The 17,625-nt window shown below is 37.6% G+C and overlaps 1 protein-coding gene across 2 annotated transcripts in view; it reads right to left on the bottom strand.

Annotated features, from left to right (window-relative positions):
- Window positions 1-3,632: 3,632 nt before the first annotated feature.
- Window positions 3,633-17,625, bottom strand: part of LOC115222845 — a 137,998-nt gene continuing 124,005 nt past the window's right edge. The window contains exons 2-4 of one of the 2 annotated variants that reach the window (XM_029793187.2): window positions 13,600-13,834; window positions 11,078-11,111; window positions 3,837-3,976 (exon numbers count right to left, since the gene is read on the bottom strand). In XM_029793187.2, the coding sequence (XP_029649047.1) occupies window positions 11,086-11,111; window positions 13,600-13,834 (261 nt within the window). In that variant the 3' untranslated portion in view covers window positions 3,837-3,976; window positions 11,078-11,085. Of the gene's footprint in view, window positions 3,977-11,077; window positions 11,112-13,599; window positions 13,835-17,625 lie in introns of both variants that reach the window. The other variant, XM_029793186.2, reaches the window with a different exon arrangement.

Raw genomic sequence — 17,625 nt, 5'->3', positions numbered from 1 at the left:
ACCAAAGTCTACCTGCATAAATCTAAACCAGTAAATTTTAATCTATTTTTCAAAAATACTTTCTCAAACAACATTCGATATACTATAAAAACTTTATCTTCCCCATCTCTGACGATCGGAAGTATTGTCTTTCAATGTGTATCAACAATGAATTGATTCCATTATAATGATAATACTTTTATGAAACAATTGTAAGATGCATTAACAAATTTTTAAACTCTCATGTTTCATATATTTTTAATACAATACTATTTTGTTGTGTTCCTTCAAGCTGTCTGTGCCCTCGAGGTCAACTTTGTCTTTCAATCCTTGGCAGAATTCTTCGTTACGCATGGCATATAACCAACACAACAGGAAATCATACAACTATGCACCCCCACCACCCACCTAAAATAAATTGTGATTCAAGCTGTTATTTTTAGCATATCTCACGACCACTTGATTTCTTGCTCCCCCCCCCCCCGCTTGTGTTTTTAAGCAATTCCTTCATTCTTCACTTCTTGTGCATTCTTCTTTGTATTCTTCACGCACTTTTGGCAACTTTTTCAGGTGAGTTGTGGTGCACCCAAGCAGGGGTGGGCAATAAGTTCGTTATATTATGAGAACAGGATCTGAGGAAGTGGGTGTGTGGGTGCGAGGGGATATTCTCTCCCTCCAGAACAGGAGATGAGAGACCGAGGGGTTATAGATGGAACCAGAAAAAAATGGGGTTTCTGTAAAGATAGAGAAAAGAATGAAGAAAAAACACAACTCGTTAAGAGAGGGATTCTGTTGTAGGTCATTAGTATTTATTAATGAGGCAGTTAAATAATCTGTTGTTTGTATTTATTTATTTTTGTTTTTGTTCCAAATCATATGACTTCAATGAACCAATAAAGTGAGGCTGTGTGTGTGGAGGTGGGGGGGAGGAGGAGGATCGTGTCTCCGAGGAGGTGGTGGAGGTGGAAGAAGACAACAGCTGAAATTGAACCTACACACACACACAGCGAGACATCATATGGCATTTGGAATCATCATCATCATCATCATAATTATCATTTTATGTCCATTTTTATTTCTCCATGCTTGCATGGATTGGAATATATGCAGAGATTAATAAAAAGTGCGTCAGACTATGCTGGGTGACCACACACACACACACACACTTCTATAGGGTTCCTCTTACATGTATGTATGCATACACACACACACACACAGGTTTTCTCATGCTCCCTTCACACACACTTGTATAGTCTATTTCATGTACACACACACCCATGTCCTCTCATTCCCCTTTGCAGACACCTGAGTCTCTCTCACCTCCTGCCACCACACACCACACACACACACACACACAGGGGTGGGCCCTTTTTCACACCCCTACACACACACACACAGCTGCTCTCTCACCCTAATGTTCCCATTCACCTCTATCCCAAGCTCTTCTCTCCCCCCCTCCAGCTCTAGACAAAGGGAGGGGGTGTTAGAGGGGGTGGGGGAAGGTGACACACACACACACACCTCCGCCCCGCCCCCCTCTGCCATCACCTGACCAGCAGGATTAACTACAGACTTTTTACAACATAAACTGTAGTTTGAGTTAGTGAGATGATTACACACACACACACACACATGCAAACACACATGTGCACACATACATATATATATATTTATATATATATATACTTCATTGTAGTAATTATAATATATATACACATATACATTTATATTTCAAAAAAATAATTAAAAAACAATTAGAAAACAAACCAAAAAAACAAAACCCTGGCCCCTAAATTTTACTTCAACGTTTTAAACAATTGGAAATTTTTTCTTGGAATAATTTTGTGAATTTGAATGTCTTTAGACTGTCAGGAACATTTGTGAAGGTCATGTAGACGTCTAAGATCTTACTCTTTTACTCGTTTCAGCCGTGCGGCTGTGGTCATGCTGGAGCACCGCCATGAAGGGGTTTATTTTGTTTTATTTTTTTTTTTTGGCAGCCAGCAAAATTTGCGAATGTCTTTTGACTGCCAGAAACATTCAAAGGGGGGGGAGCAAGAAGGAAAAATAAAAAGAATTCACTGATAATAAGGTGGGTGGGTGGGTGGAGAATGGGAGTGGGGGGTTTGGAAGGTGGTGGGGGAGAGTCCTCACACAGACTGAGTTTACAATGTGGGTGGGGGGTATGTCTTGGGAGTGTGTGTGTGTGTGTGTAGTTTGCATATATAACAATGTGTGAATGTGTCAGTGTACTTCCACGCATAAATAAAATGTGTATATATACACATATTTCACTACACATCATTATGTAAACATATACATATGTGTAGATGTGCGAGTGTTTATATAATTCTACATACATAAACATTCTAGCCAGCAGCTTCTGACCAAGCTGTTCTGTGTGTGTGTGTGTGTGTGTGTGTGTGTGTTTTCCATGCTAGAATGGCGTGAATGAGGACATAAAAATCAAGGCATTGCTTTACAACCAGATTCCCATCTTGTTGCTAACTCTTGTTTTTTTTCTTCCTATTTTCAAGTAAAGGATTATTTGTGTGATTCCTTGTTGAAAGAATAGAGCTAATGGACAACTTGTCAATGAAGATTATCAACAAACATCACCAATCTTAAAAAATCTTTTTAGTTCAAACTTTACATTGCAACGTGCAGAATGTAAACATTTACACACATTATATACGCATACACATGTACATCCATACATAAAATGGGCTTCCACTCCGTTACTGTTGACCAATTTCGCTCACGAAGCATTAGTCAGTCTCGTGCTACAGTAGAAGACACTTGCTCTAAGGTGCCATTCACTGAGATAGAACTCAAAACTGCATGTTAACAAAGTGAACTCCATCACATACAGATGTGTGTGTGTGTGTGTGTGTCATTTTATGATGTTCAAATGGAAATGTAGTTACAAATTACAACTCCCAAAACGAAGTAAATACCTTTCGGATAGGAAAAAAGTGAATATTGTCAACTCTTTTCTATGTAAGGGTTTGTTTGTTTTACCCCATAATCTGTGCATTTTAAAATTTCTCAATGCTTCAAAATATGATCTAAAATGTATATATATATATATATATATATATATATATATATATATTATATATATATATATATATATATATATAGACATACACAAGCCAAGACTTGTGATAAAGCAGGACATCTTTCCTGCTCTCTAAACCTATGACTAAGGCTTTTATCAGCCAAAATATGAGGATTATTGAAAGTTTTATAGTAAAGTTTGTCATTCAAATTTATTCTCGACTACATTGCAGAGGCTTTCTAAGTCGCTGTTTATAAAAAAAGCGAAAGGTGTGAGTTTTAAAGGAAGAACCACGATATAATGAAATTGGAGGTCGGGTAGATACTGAAAAATGTAGGGCGAAAAATAGGGACTTGGAGTGTGTGTGTGTGTGTGAGGAACAGGGAAGTTTGTTCCGTAGAGACAGCCAGACTACTACAGCCCCACCCACCCCCACGCCACAGAAAGAGAAAACAGAAAGGAAGAGGAGGTGGGAGGTAAGTGAAGCGAGTTAGGGGGAGGAGGGTCGACAGTTGACGAAATATGTACAATCGGAATGGGTTTCCTTCCTTCAAAAATAAAATAAAAGAGAAACAACAACAACAACAACAACAACAATACAACAATGATTAATCCATGATAGAATTTGCTTATAAAATATAATAATAATAATAATATTAATAACTATAAAAATTTTCAAAATAATAATAATTAATAATAATAATGATAATAGTGTATCTGTAAGAAAATGAAACTGAATCTAGAAGAGAAGGTCTGTGCCGGAGACATTTGACCATGACGTTAGGTCTCTCTCATCGGCTGGAGTTAATTGATAAATGTCCGTTTCTTGTCCATTATTCAGTTTCTTGTCATGTACTGCTGGCTTCAACTCCTCTTCCATTTGCATTCCAAATTCGTATTCCATTCCATATTTGGAATGGTACCGGGCCAAACCTCCTACAAAAACAAACAAAAAAATCAGGTTTTTTCACAAATATTTATAAAACTTGCTAAACCACCTTTGGGTTTTTTTTTTGTTTTGCCACAAAACAAATTTATATAAAACGTATATACACACACACGCACACAGAATTTGTAAATATAAATGCAAGTTTTATAAATGATGACAAAACTTCTTGTAGCTATTTCCATTCAACAGATATTTGTCCTCATCTTGTTTGTTGTTAATACAATGTTTTGGCTGATATACCCTCCAGCCAAAACAACAAACAAGATGAGGACAAATATCCATCAAATGTAAATATACATAATTCCTCATCTCTTAAATATAAAACTGTATTCTTGTAGCTAGAAATATGGTTTAAAATTGATGGTTTTATTTTTGTGAATACTTTAAAATTACATATGTCCATGAATGATTGGTAATCAAGGGTGAGGGTCATGGACCTTTGATGCTCTGTGAGCAAAACTGAATATTTAATCTTCATGGAGGATGTGAATTCAGATCTGAAGTCAAGGTTTAAGAACCAACAAGACTCCAAAAAACTCACCCAGTGGAGAAAAATTGCTGGCGGGGAAAGAGATTTAATCAGATCCACCATTAATTATTGCCAAGAACCCAATTTATTTTGGGTTGATTCCATGTTATAGTAGAATATATTTGCTGAAGGTGTCAATGCGATGGTACTGAAGTAAGAACAGAACCAGCTTCTCTACCCTGCTGCCCACAACAACACTTGTGACACAACGGAGGAGTTTTTGCATATAAAAATCATTTATATCGACCTTATCTATAAGAGAGAACTACAACTGGTGTTAGACAGCGTTAGATTTAGTCATAATCCAAACAAGCTTATAGCTTAAGGACTCAAAATCCACAGGGGACACCAACATTCTTTTGTGAGACTCACTTCAAAACCATGTAACGACTCGCCGTTATACTTTATACCAGGCATGGACAACCATTTTCTTTTTTTGAGAAATGGGCCGTACTACTAAAAATCATTGAAGCTAATTTTCCGTTGGTGTGCCATTCAAATGTTATGTGGCCCGCAGTTTGTGCACGAACGGTTCATAAGGACCATAAAAAGAAATTTCAATGAAAAAATTTACAGGTAAAAACAGAGTTACCGTCCTTTGCATTGTTGCAAGGGAAGCTACTCTTACTGTTACCAGAAAATTGGAAAAATACATTGGAAAAAAGATTTTTCAAAAATGATTAAATAAAATAAAATTTAGCACTAGAAATGGTTAAAAGTGAGAGAGCATGCTTTGAGTTCGAATCGTGCTATAGCGGCATAACTGAGAAGCTTGAAATTAAGTTAAAAATAATACGTATATGTAAATGTTTTCCATTTACATATATATATATATATACATATATGCTAATTTTGACACGAAAACAGCCAAGACAGAAATAAAATTGTGTGAATGAAATAAAAGAAATCAGCAGTGGATTGTATTCGTGAAACAGATTTTCTATTTGCCGACCCCCCCCCCACACACACACACAATCGCCATATGATATATTTCAGAAATCTAATTATTTAGATATACTGCCTTGCCGAAAATAAACATTTTTATATTGAATTTTTATAATATTTGATAACTTCTGTCTTTTGGTATACTTTCAGCCATTTTCCTCTGCTTAAAAAGTTTATACTTTTATAAGATTTCTCATTTGAGATCTTTGATACTAAACAAAATGGCCTTTATGCAGTGTAGTGAGGTTGCCTGGGTTTATGGATCTCTTCGGTCACATCACTATAGACATCTCTATGTGGTTGGTCAATCTGTTAGAAACAGCAGTCAAATCTCTTGCTTGTCTTCAAAAAGGACACAGGGTCTATTGTGCTCTAGATAATCTGTGAGACTAATGTACGTGCACACATTTTGCAACCAGTGCACAAAAGAAATTGCGTGAATTAAGTTAATTACCTAAAATAATGCAGGAATCAAAGGAATCAAAGGAAAAAGACAGGATTGTCGTGGTTGGAATGCAGAACTGTCCTAGGACTAAATACCATGAATGTGTACCAAAGGTTTTGTTTCTAAATAAGAACTCTAGAAAACTACAATTCTCAGGTGAACATATCCATTCTTTGTGAAATAATGAAGAAGGTAAAAACTGATTACGTTTGTTTTTTGAAGAGGCATATGATGAGGTGGGCCAGGAAGGAGAGGTGTGTTATCAGTCAACTGAATCATCCCAGTGTAAAACTGTTACAACAAACGAACCTAAATGCTACAAGATACTTTAGACAGGTGTGGCACACTTGCATTCTTTTCAAAATATGGTGGTACACCTGAACCACAAAACTAAAAGTATAGGGAAAGAAATTATATTCAGGTTTCACTGCGGCACACTTAGCGTAGTCTCGTGGCACACCAGTGTGCCGCAGCATACTGGTTGCAAAGCACTACTTTAGAATGATGTTCTGGGATCTTGGCTTAACCCCACCATCACCATTACAGCTGTATTTAGACTCACCTCCGCACCACCCCACCCATGCATACGATTTTTGATCCTCGATGTAAAGAAGACCCTTCAACTGTCCATACAATCATTACAGGCCCAAAAAAACGGTCTCTCACTCTTTTTGTTAAAAGTGATGTCAGATTAAATCTGTACATGTATTTGGCGTGGACTTTAAGGGATTCACTGAGAAATAAAAGGTCACTGGTTCATTCCCAGCCAAAGCTATACAATAGTGTATAATTAACAAACACAGTATTGAAGAACAGGAATCGGTGCTCATAGAATTCCCTGCCGTAAGGGAGATCACTGAGTGTTGACATGACAGCATTTCCAACTGTGAGTTAACACCTTGTCTTCAATTTAGAAATAAATGTAGACTGGGATATTCAACAGACATAACACAGTGGTCTCCCTTGTGGTGTTAAAGCCAGACATCAAACGAAAGCAAAGGTAAAGAGGCGAAATATATATATACACACACACACACATAGAATAGCTCTGGGTTAACAAGTAAGACTATTTGACCGGTTACATTGCACAGAAATCAGGAAATCGCCCCAGCTGGAGCTTTTATGTCTACTCATTGAGAGGTCTCAACTCTGGTACAAGAAAGAATTGAAAGACGGATTCTTCAAGCTAAGCCAACCGGCAGGAGACTTCGAGGTGGACCAAGAATGAAATAGTTGGATAAGATCCATGACTCGGTGGCATCTTGGAATCCAGCCAGGAAGTAGAATGATTATTGCTTCTAATAAGAGCCAATGGAGGAGGTCATCTGAGGACTCGAGCCCCGTGAGCCTCTCAAGTATAGTGGGCAGAGAAGAAGGATGAGGAAAATTGGGGATTTCATTGGGGTCTGGGAAAACAGTAGATAAGGAATATTTTAAAATTTCAATTAGATCCAAAAATAAATACGACATTGGTCTTAGAAAGGAGCAATCTCAGAAAAAACAAAAAACAAAACAGGAACAGAACCATGCAGAAGAGAAAGAATTTGTGGCAAAAAAAACAGAAAAAGCTAACAAACAGATGTTATTTTATTTTCAAATTAAAGCAACATTTCAAATTCATGGAAATTGGAAAAGAATTGAAAAGATGATGAAATTTGAAAGAAAGCATCACAATCTCAAGACAGAAGCTTCGGTGAAGGAAACATGACAGACTCCAAGAAAAAAAAACAAACAAAAAAACATTTTCTATGTATTATATGATGTATAACACACACACATATATATATATATATATATACACATGCAAAATGTATATTCATGTATGTGTATATGTACAGACATTATATATATATATACACACATACACTATATATATATATATATATACACTATATATATGTATAGTTTATGTAATATATAATATGCATTATACATACATATATCTCAAAGAGACTGTTAAACAATGATTAACTTTGACACAGTTACTATGGCAACAGAAAGTGGTGTTAACAAAAGGCGGCAGTGGCAGTAGAGTCTGTTGATACAGATGGAGAGAGAAAGAGAGAGAGAGGGGTGGGGTGGAGAGATGCCAAATGGAAACTGATTCAACAGAACGGAACCATGCAGAGTTTTGGACAAAAAAAGAAAGAAAAATGAAAACGAATGCTTCAGGAAGAACTGAAGATGTCACAGAGTGAATTACCATTTTCGGTTTTTTGGGGATATTTTATTTTTTTAAATTTTTTTAGGAGAGACAAGACAGAACGAAGAGAAAGAATGAAAAAACATGCAGTAAAGACTAACTGGGGGTTGGGGTCAAAACAGAAAGGGGTTTCTTGGTGGTGAGGGTGACACTGAAGCAGAAGACAGCTTTCAGTACATGCTACTACGTGTGTCGGTGGAGGAGAGGAGAGACGATCCTTCTAGCATAAACAGACTGTTTGGTCAATGGTTGGTCACAGTAGTTACAATGGTCAGCTTTGAAATGGACACTGATTACTGGCTGATGGAGGAGTTTCAATGTCCATCATTCAGAACTTTTGACAGAGTTCACTTTTGTCATTGGGAAAAAGAGAAGTGTATGTGTGTGTGTGTGTACAGACACATTATCAGACCCCTAAGAGACTAATGATGGGCTGTAATATATATATATATATATATATATATATATATATATATATATATATATTATATATATATATATATATATATATATGTGTGTGTGTGTGTGTGTTGTGTGTGTGTGTGTGGTGTGTGTGTGTGTGTATATATATATGTGTGTGTGTGTGTATTATCCTCATCGTTGTCATTTAACGTCCGCTTTCCATGCTGGCATGGGTTGGATGGTTTCACTGAGGACTCACAAACCAGATGGCTGCACCAGGCTCATATATATTTGTGTATATATGCATGTGTATGTGCACACACACACACACACAAATAAACAAAAAGACTGCAGGGAATTTACTGTTGCCAGTTTTTCTAAGAGGATGTTAAACTCTGCTTTTTCTCAAGAGTTTCTCTCCTTTCAACTTTTCTTCTGAAGAAAGAATCTGTCTGAAATGTTGGATTTTCCTCTCCCTACAGCAAATTCACTGCAATCTTTTTATCGATTTTACTATATACACACACACACACATATAGATATACAGATGTTTATGTGTGTGTATGTACATAACTTATATGAAGTATAAGCTGCCTATAGATATATGTATCTATCACCCACAGATAAAAGCAAACTCACACATACGCACGCACGCACACACACACACACACAGAGGTAAACATGGAGGAAGTGTGTACTGTATGTAGGTAGTGAAGTGCACAGTTCATGGAGGTCACAAAGTAGACAGTAACTGAGTTCAGCGAAACATGGGAATCAACATGAAGTATAACAGTGACTTACTACATGGGATCATATAGAACAGGGTATGCTGCATGTGTAGACATGGTATACATGTTGAGTATGCATCATGTAGAGTGCGTGAGACAATATAGCTACATGTTGGATTACACACATACATGTTTTATACATACACACACACTCATGTATGTGGACACAGATGCAGAGGCAGCCTTACATGTAATGTCACTAACATGTATACATACACGTGTGTATTATATGTGTGTGTGTGTGTGTGTGTGTATGGCCACATGCATATACAGTGCAGCCTTGCTTTACAAATGTCTCTTACCAAAAACAAACCAGTTTACAAACAACTTTTTCAACATAAAATATCTTGGGTGACGGAGATGCAAGCCATGAACAATGGTTGGCACCAAGCTGCCGCAAGAGCATCATTTACCGTTTTGCTTGCATTCGGTGCACTTCCTGGCTTGAACTCCCCATGCATTCTATTGAATCTCCAATAGAAATAAATACTTTTGGTTTATGAATGGCTTCCAGGAATGAATCAAATCCATAAACTGAGGTTTCACTGCATGTCTGTGTGTCCCTGTGGGGTGCCATGCAAAAGCACCTGTGCAGTGCCACATAAAAGCGCTTGTGTGGTACCACGTATAAGCACCCAGCACACTCTGTAAAGTGGTTGGTGTTAGGAAGGGTATCCAGCCGCGGAAACCATGTCCAAGCAGACTGGAGTGTGGGGCAGCTCCCCAGGTGCCAGCTCCGGTCACACTGTCCAACCCATGCCAGCATGGACAATGGACGTTAAATATTGATATATATATATATATATGTGGATATGTATGCCACATGTGTATCAATTCACACACACACACACATATGCATATGTTGTTGCCCATCCATTAAAATTAACCAAACCAAGTTGCCAGGTATTTTCTGTTATAATAACAAATAAATAGAAGCTAGAAGTGAGTGTATGATGGGAAGAGTCTTTTTTCTTTTTTTTTTTCTTGGTTAATTTATTTTATTTATATATTAACTTTGATAAATAATAAATTTTTAAATGTTAATAAGAATTATCTCCTCCAAAAAGTAGCTCTCAATGTTGGATTATACGATTGCTGGTAGCCATGTTTAATTCATGGAGAGAAAATTACCATACAGATAAGTTAACGTTTCTTTTTTCCTACTTTTATTTCATATTTCTGTTCATTATTTTCAAAAGTAAAAATTATTCCAACAACTTCTAGTTATATAATTTTAGTTTGTCATGTCTTTATATAGGATGTAACTAGCAAAATAAGTTCATATATGCTAGACCTGAAGATTGGCAATATAATCTTTTTAATATGGTATTGTATTTAGAGACATTCTATTTCAGTAATATTGAGGAATATGTTGCCATGAAACACGCGTAGAAAAGTATATGATTTGAAATAAGAATTGAAGGTATTAATTTTGATAATTTTAATATTTAGTCCTATATGTACCTATTGTGGATAATGTCATTTAATGATTGAGTTGCTTGAGGGTGATTCTGTCTCTTAAACCTATCTATTTATATACATACATATATATATATATATATATAAACACACACCTACATATATATACATATGTATGCACATACCTACAAGTGTGTGTGTGTGTAGAAAGCCAGGTTTAAATGAAGCCAAACAACTGCTGCTGTAGAATGTGAGGCCAGTCATTGAGTGAATGCTAGAAAGGACGTCTCCCCCTCTCTCCTGTTTAGTTGGTGGCCATGGATAAGAAGGGATGGGCAAGGCTGGATTAAAACTTACTGATAGCTTCAAAGGTTTTGTTGATCAACCAACTCTGCAATTAAAAACCAACAAACATCAATAATTAAATTATTAACTCGTCAGATCACAGAGTCCAGTAATGAAGGATGTGGCCATGGAAATTGTTGGAGAAGAGAAAATATAAAGAAACAACTTTTTTTTGTACTTTTCTAGAAACCAAGATTATTGTTGGAATGGAATATATTTTTTTTCAACAATAACAGAGAAAAAGAGGAATTATCGAGGAAGCAACATCTTTGCTACAATTTTCATACATGTGTCAGATGAGAGAAGTGAAGTCTATAAAGGGGACTATTTCTTCTCCAGGGGGACATTTTTGTTAACATTGAAGAAAAGCATTAAATTATATCTGAACCGAATTGTTTAAATACATTTTACATTTGATGGTAAGAAAGCTTTGTTTTTTTCTTTCCTATTTTACAGAAATATTTCTCTACATTTATCCTCATTGACTGAACAAGAATTATTCTGGATGGAAGAAACAAGAGAATGAAGAAAGTAAAAGACAATAAAATATAATGGAAGGGATTCCTTGAAAATCTTGTTTGGAAAATAGCAAAGAATTTGTGTCTTGTTGGCAGAAAGAATGTGGAAATATTCAATGGAATTGAACAAGAAAGAATTCAATAAAGAGACAAACGCTAGAGAGTCAAAGACTATTTTTGCAAAGGAATTTTGAAGACAAAACAATAAGATACAAACCACTTGACCACACGATCACCCCAACCCACACCCACTTCCCACCCCTATAAAACAGTCACATGACACCTTGTTCATCCAATTATTTCATTTACAACAAACATGAAACTCAATATTAACGAAGCTCACAGTTGTTGTTGTTGTTTAACCCTAGGCTAATCCTGATTAAGCAGACTTAAGGTGTTGTAGGTAGTCAAAAATCCTGACTTCTGACTGTAGGATACCTCTGACCTCTATCCAGCTAATGACCGGTCAGGTGTGGAGAGGTGCAGTGTGATAGTTGGAACATGTCCCAATCTCTCTCTCTCCCTCCACTGTCCGCTCTGTCACAGACCATACTGGACATTACAACATACAACGGGTGGTGTAGTGTGAACATATCTCAAGGCAGTGGTCCTCATCTGGGGCCCACATGACCCTTGAGGGTCCACAGAAGATTTTGTTGTCAGAATTTATCTGCAGTAAATTGCTAACACTTCTGCAATATGCAAAGTATTTTGGTAATTAGTTTTATACAATTCTTAATTATATTTAATTCCAAAAAATATATGATTTTTTTAAAACATTGAATGGCTATGAAGATCCAGCAAGATAAAAAGGGGTCCATAATTTAAAAAATGGTTGAGAAACAATGTTCTAAGCTAAACAGGTCCTAAAAGGGACATGTCCTAATCTCTCTCTCTTTCTCTCCCCACTGACCAGTCTGTTTCTGTATGTCTGTTATTGATATTGTTGTTGTTATTCCATGACCTCTAGAGTTCATAGACCCTGACGTGACTTATAACATTGTGGGTGGTCAGCCAAAATAAACTTGAGAAATGCCAAGTCTACATCTAGTCGTTAGTTTTTCTCTGACGTGCAATGGCTAATTATGTGCTACACTGTTGCATTCTGGACGTGCTGTGTCCCCACTGGTCTGTCCACCCATCTGCCTACCTGTTTGTCTATCACCAGCCAAATTAAGCATCCAGTGGTTTGCGGTTGACATAACCAATTTAGTTCCATTATGTAACCCTACAGCCACAAGAGAGGCTTGTCAGAACAGGTTTAGAAAAACACTGACAATTAGTTGTGAAACTGAGTCCGGTTTTGAGAGGTTAAGGAATTCTGACTTTGAGTGACCTCTCTAGGGTGCAAATCTAAGAGGATAGTCCAGGGTGGAGGGCTGAGCAAGATAATACAGATTTTTGGTTGGCCTGAGGCTATAGTAGAAAAAATTTGCTCAAGGTGGGACTGCAGTAGGACTGAGCCTGGAACCATGTGGTTGGGAAGCAAGCTTCTTACCACACAGCCACACCTGTGCCTTATATGCATATAAAGACTGTAGGGTGTGACTGGGGAGAATTAGACTTTTAGTTTGAACAGTAGAAAAGGAATATTACTACCACCACCACCACCACCATCATTTCTATTAAGGAGAGGAAAGTATTTTCATCTCTAGGACTAAATGATAAAACTTTAACATCATCATCATCATCATTAGCAATACCAATAACAGCAAAGCTAATTGAGCCATTAATTGACTGTTGAAGCTGCTAGAAATAGCAACCAAATTCCCCTCAAAGCTATCATGCCCACAACTGTGTTAAAACAGGAAGGATAACATGAAATGATGTAATCTTAGAAATACTGGCTAAATGATGAGAGGGTCGTGGATGGAGTGTCTGAGCAAATAAGCCTGCTTGATCACGATGACTCAAGACTAAACAATAACAACAACAAAAAGAAGAGCAACACTAATAGCAATTAATGATCGCTAATTAAGGAAAGAGGCGGGAGATGAAAAGCTGTGGGTTACTCACCTGTTGAAGATAAAGCCAAGTTTGATCTCATTCCGTCATCAGGACTGACAGGGCTGCTGTCATCAGATTCCGAGCCGTCATCGGTGGATTCGTTCATTCCATCAAGACCATGGCCTTCCAGTAATAGCAGCTCATTCCTCTCTTCCGGATGTTCCAGGAGATAATGTTCCAGCATCACTTCCTCCGATGGATAGTCATGTAAGGTGCTGATCTGGTCACTGAAACACACCTTGTGCTGAAACAACAAGAACAACAACATCAGGTGCAAGTGATGTTTAAAACGCATGCTTGCATACACATTATACATACAAACAATGTGCGTGTGTGGTTTGGTGGTCAGGGGTATTCAGGACACAGTCGTAAGGTTGTGAGTTCGATTCGTAGCACAGGTTGTGTCCTTGAGCAAGACATTTCATTTCATGTTGCTCCAGTCCACTCAGCTGGCAAAAACGAGTTGTACCTGTAATTCACAAGGGGCCAGTGTTGTCACATTCTGTGTCACACTGAATCTCCCTGTGAACTACATTAAGGGTTACACGTGTCTGTGGAGCACTCAGCCACTTGCATGTTAATTTCACGAGCAAGCTGTCCCATTGATTGAATCAGCTGGAACTCTCGCCATCAATGACCAGCAAAGTGCCAGACCAATGCCTTCACCACTCCACCAATGGACCGGCTCTTCTCCCTCCCTATTATAGTTTTTTTTTACTCCTCCAGTCTATGCCCTGCTCAGCAGTTGGGGGATCTTATCTTGCAGGGACTTGGTGACCTCACTGGTGCTGGTGCCATGTAGTTGAGGGATTGGTGTTAGGAAGGGCAGCATCCAGCTGCAGAAAGTCTGCCAAAACAGATTTATAATCTGGCAGAACCCTTGGCTTGTCTGTTCTTGTCAAACCATCCAACACACATACCAGCATGAAGAAAAAGGGACATTACAGGATGATAGGCCATAACCTTAGGGCTGAAGCTTATAAAAGAATATATACATATGTATGTGTGGATATATATATATACACACACACACACAAAATCTAACTGATCATTAAATATATACTTTCTGCTGGATAACAACAATAAAACACAAACATCAATTATGAGTGTATACACATACTCTTATACATATTATGTAAATATACATACAGTGTATATGTGTGTGCGTGTATACACATGCACACACACACACACACACACATGCAATCTGCTCATTAAATACAGGCTTTATGCTGCAAATGATAAGAATATACAAATATTAGTTACGACTCCATACAAGTCCTTTTATACATGCAGTGTGTACACACATACACAGATAGAAAGATGTACATACATATATATATATATTATTTAAATATGTGTGTAGACACACAGACACAGATAGATAGATAGATAGAGAGAGAGAGAGAGCTGTACATTATAGAAATTTACCCTACAAATGACATAAGGGTCATTTTGGTATTATGGAAGCACAAGGTTTTTATACAAGACACACGCACGGAGGATCATGACCATCATCAGTATCATTTTACAGCCCCTTTCCATGGCTTGCTATGGCCCGAGTCAATTCTTATACAGAGTTACTACCCCTTGTGAGTCTGGGACCCTGTCTTGTTAGTCTGGCCACTGTTTAGGCCTGCCTCCACTGACCGCAGGCCATCCCTAACGCCAAACACTTCAGATAATTATTTCTCATTCCCTCAAAAGTTTATAAGACATCAAACAACAGACAATTCTTGCTAGTAAAAATAGACTTTCTAAAATGGATTGAGAAACTGGAAAGATTGCTTTGGTCCAATGGTAGAACATCTGTCATGTCTACAGAAGATGTGGGTTCAAGTCCAACAGACAGCCTTTGGCTTTTTTTTTTTCCAAGAGGGTTTTCTTAACCCAACATTTCCATGCTGGACAAAGTACTTTGTGGCATCCCATTCATCATCATGTTCTGAGTTCAAATTCTGCTGAGGTCAACATTACCTTTCATTCTTTCAGAGTTGATAAAATACCAGTTGAGTAATGGGGTTTATTTAATTGGCTAGCCCTGACCCCAAAAAATATTTTAGGCCTTGTGCCTTATAGATTATTCATAGCTTCATTTGCTACAAGGTTCACTGTTCCAATAAAGAAATTATTTCACATTGCCCCAAAGTTTATAAATTCTTATGATGTCAGCAAAATGTATGCGTGTGTGTATTATATCTACACACACACACACACACACACACACACACACACACACACACACACACACACACACCTACTTGTGATGGACACAGCCACATAAGATGACATCAAAGCGTAAGACATTCCATATTGAAGTTGATACAATAATGCAGACCAAGGATCGAGACGGAGGTACTGAGGTACACGGCTGTGGTGCTATTGTAACTATAACTATAGCGTTTTGAGGTACGGTCATACAATGGTAGTGAATACACTGTACCACTATCTATACTGGGGTTCTGCGGTACCTTGTGTGTTGTAGTGTAGGACACACAGACAGAAACAGCATGGCGTTAGTTTTTGGGCAAGCCTGACATCAGTTGTGTATTTGTAAGGACAGAGGGATGGAGATATCAAAAATGGGAGTTGCTGAAGGAATCAAACCCCTGCTACAAACGGGTCCTGTCGATTAAATTGTTATTGGTGGAGGGCATTGAGGGTTCCGCTGCACTTTGGTAATATAAGCCATATTGGCGGAAAGGCAGATGTATATATATATATGTATGTATGTGTGTGTGTGTGTGTGTATATATATATGTGTGTGTGTGTGTGTGTGTGTGTGTGTATATATATATATATATGTGTGTGTGTGTGTGTATATATATATATATATATATATATGCAGTGAGAGCCAGATGAACAGATAAAAGTGCACAGAAGTATGTAAATATATACACAGGGAGAGGGAGAGAGAGAGAGAGAGAAAGATAAAAAGAAACAGCTAAATGTATATATAATGGAGTTAGGAGGTGTAAGATGCAATAAGGTGAGTAAAAGAGGGAAGATTGTGCAGTATTTTCTGGAATAAAACAAGAAAACACAGAATAATAACGAACTCACCATGTTTAAGTACTAAATCAATGATGGCTGCGTGGTGTGTAGTAGTAGTAGTAGTAGTAGCAGTAGTAGTAGTAGGGGCTCAACAGGAAGAGATTAAAAGATTTAGGAAGCGACAAGAATCGCCGCAGGGTAAAGAAAGAACAATAAGGAAATATTTGGGGTCCTTTTATTTGGTGGACTTGAGTAGTGTAGTTAGAAGAATCCCTTATTGTCACCTTGTGGTTAAAGGGATTGAGGTAAAACTATGGAAGGACAGAATACCATATTGTATTACATTATGGTTTGAATATGAGGTAAATCTATGGGAAGACAGAACAGCACAATGTCTCACCTTGTAGAATGTGGGATAAAACTATGGAAGGACATAACAGCACAATGTGTTACCTGGTGGGTGAATGTGGAGTATAACTATGGAAGGACAGAACACCACAATATGCCAGTGTGTGGAGGAATCTGTGGCAAACTTGCATTGGACAATCCATCCCCACCCCTCACCCTTTTAACCAGAACCTCTCTCGAGATCGGTGAGATTTTAGCAGCAAAACCATGCCAGGTTCTGCCGTGAATGATTGTAATAGAATGAAGTTTCACAAAGGTACCAAAGGACCATGTGGTGGTGGTGGTGGGGAGGGGGCTGTTAATAAACTGAGAGTGAGGAGAGGGGTGGGGGTAGTAAGCCAGGCAACCGGTTAGCAAAACCAAAGATCTTCGCTTCTGATTCATTGCAATCAAATTAACCAATTAGTCATCAATCGTACAGAAATTATTTAATCAGTCATGTATTTATCAAATCATTATTTAATTTACTAATTAGTAAACCAATTACAATGAAACCCTGTATGTGCGTATAGCAGTGTCTACGTCTTCATACACACACACACACACACACACACACACACACACACGGAATAGTAGACATATTCCATTGCATATATTCTGTAGAACAAGATCTTCTGAGTACTCTTTCCCATT

This window comes from Octopus sinensis, linkage group LG21, assembly GCF_006345805.1.
Source record: "Octopus sinensis linkage group LG21, ASM634580v1, whole genome shotgun sequence".
NCBI lineage: Eukaryota > Metazoa > Mollusca > Cephalopoda > Octopoda > Octopodidae > Octopus > Octopus sinensis.
Note: the sequence above shows the minus strand (reverse complement) of the source record. Positions and strands in the feature narration are given on the sequence as shown.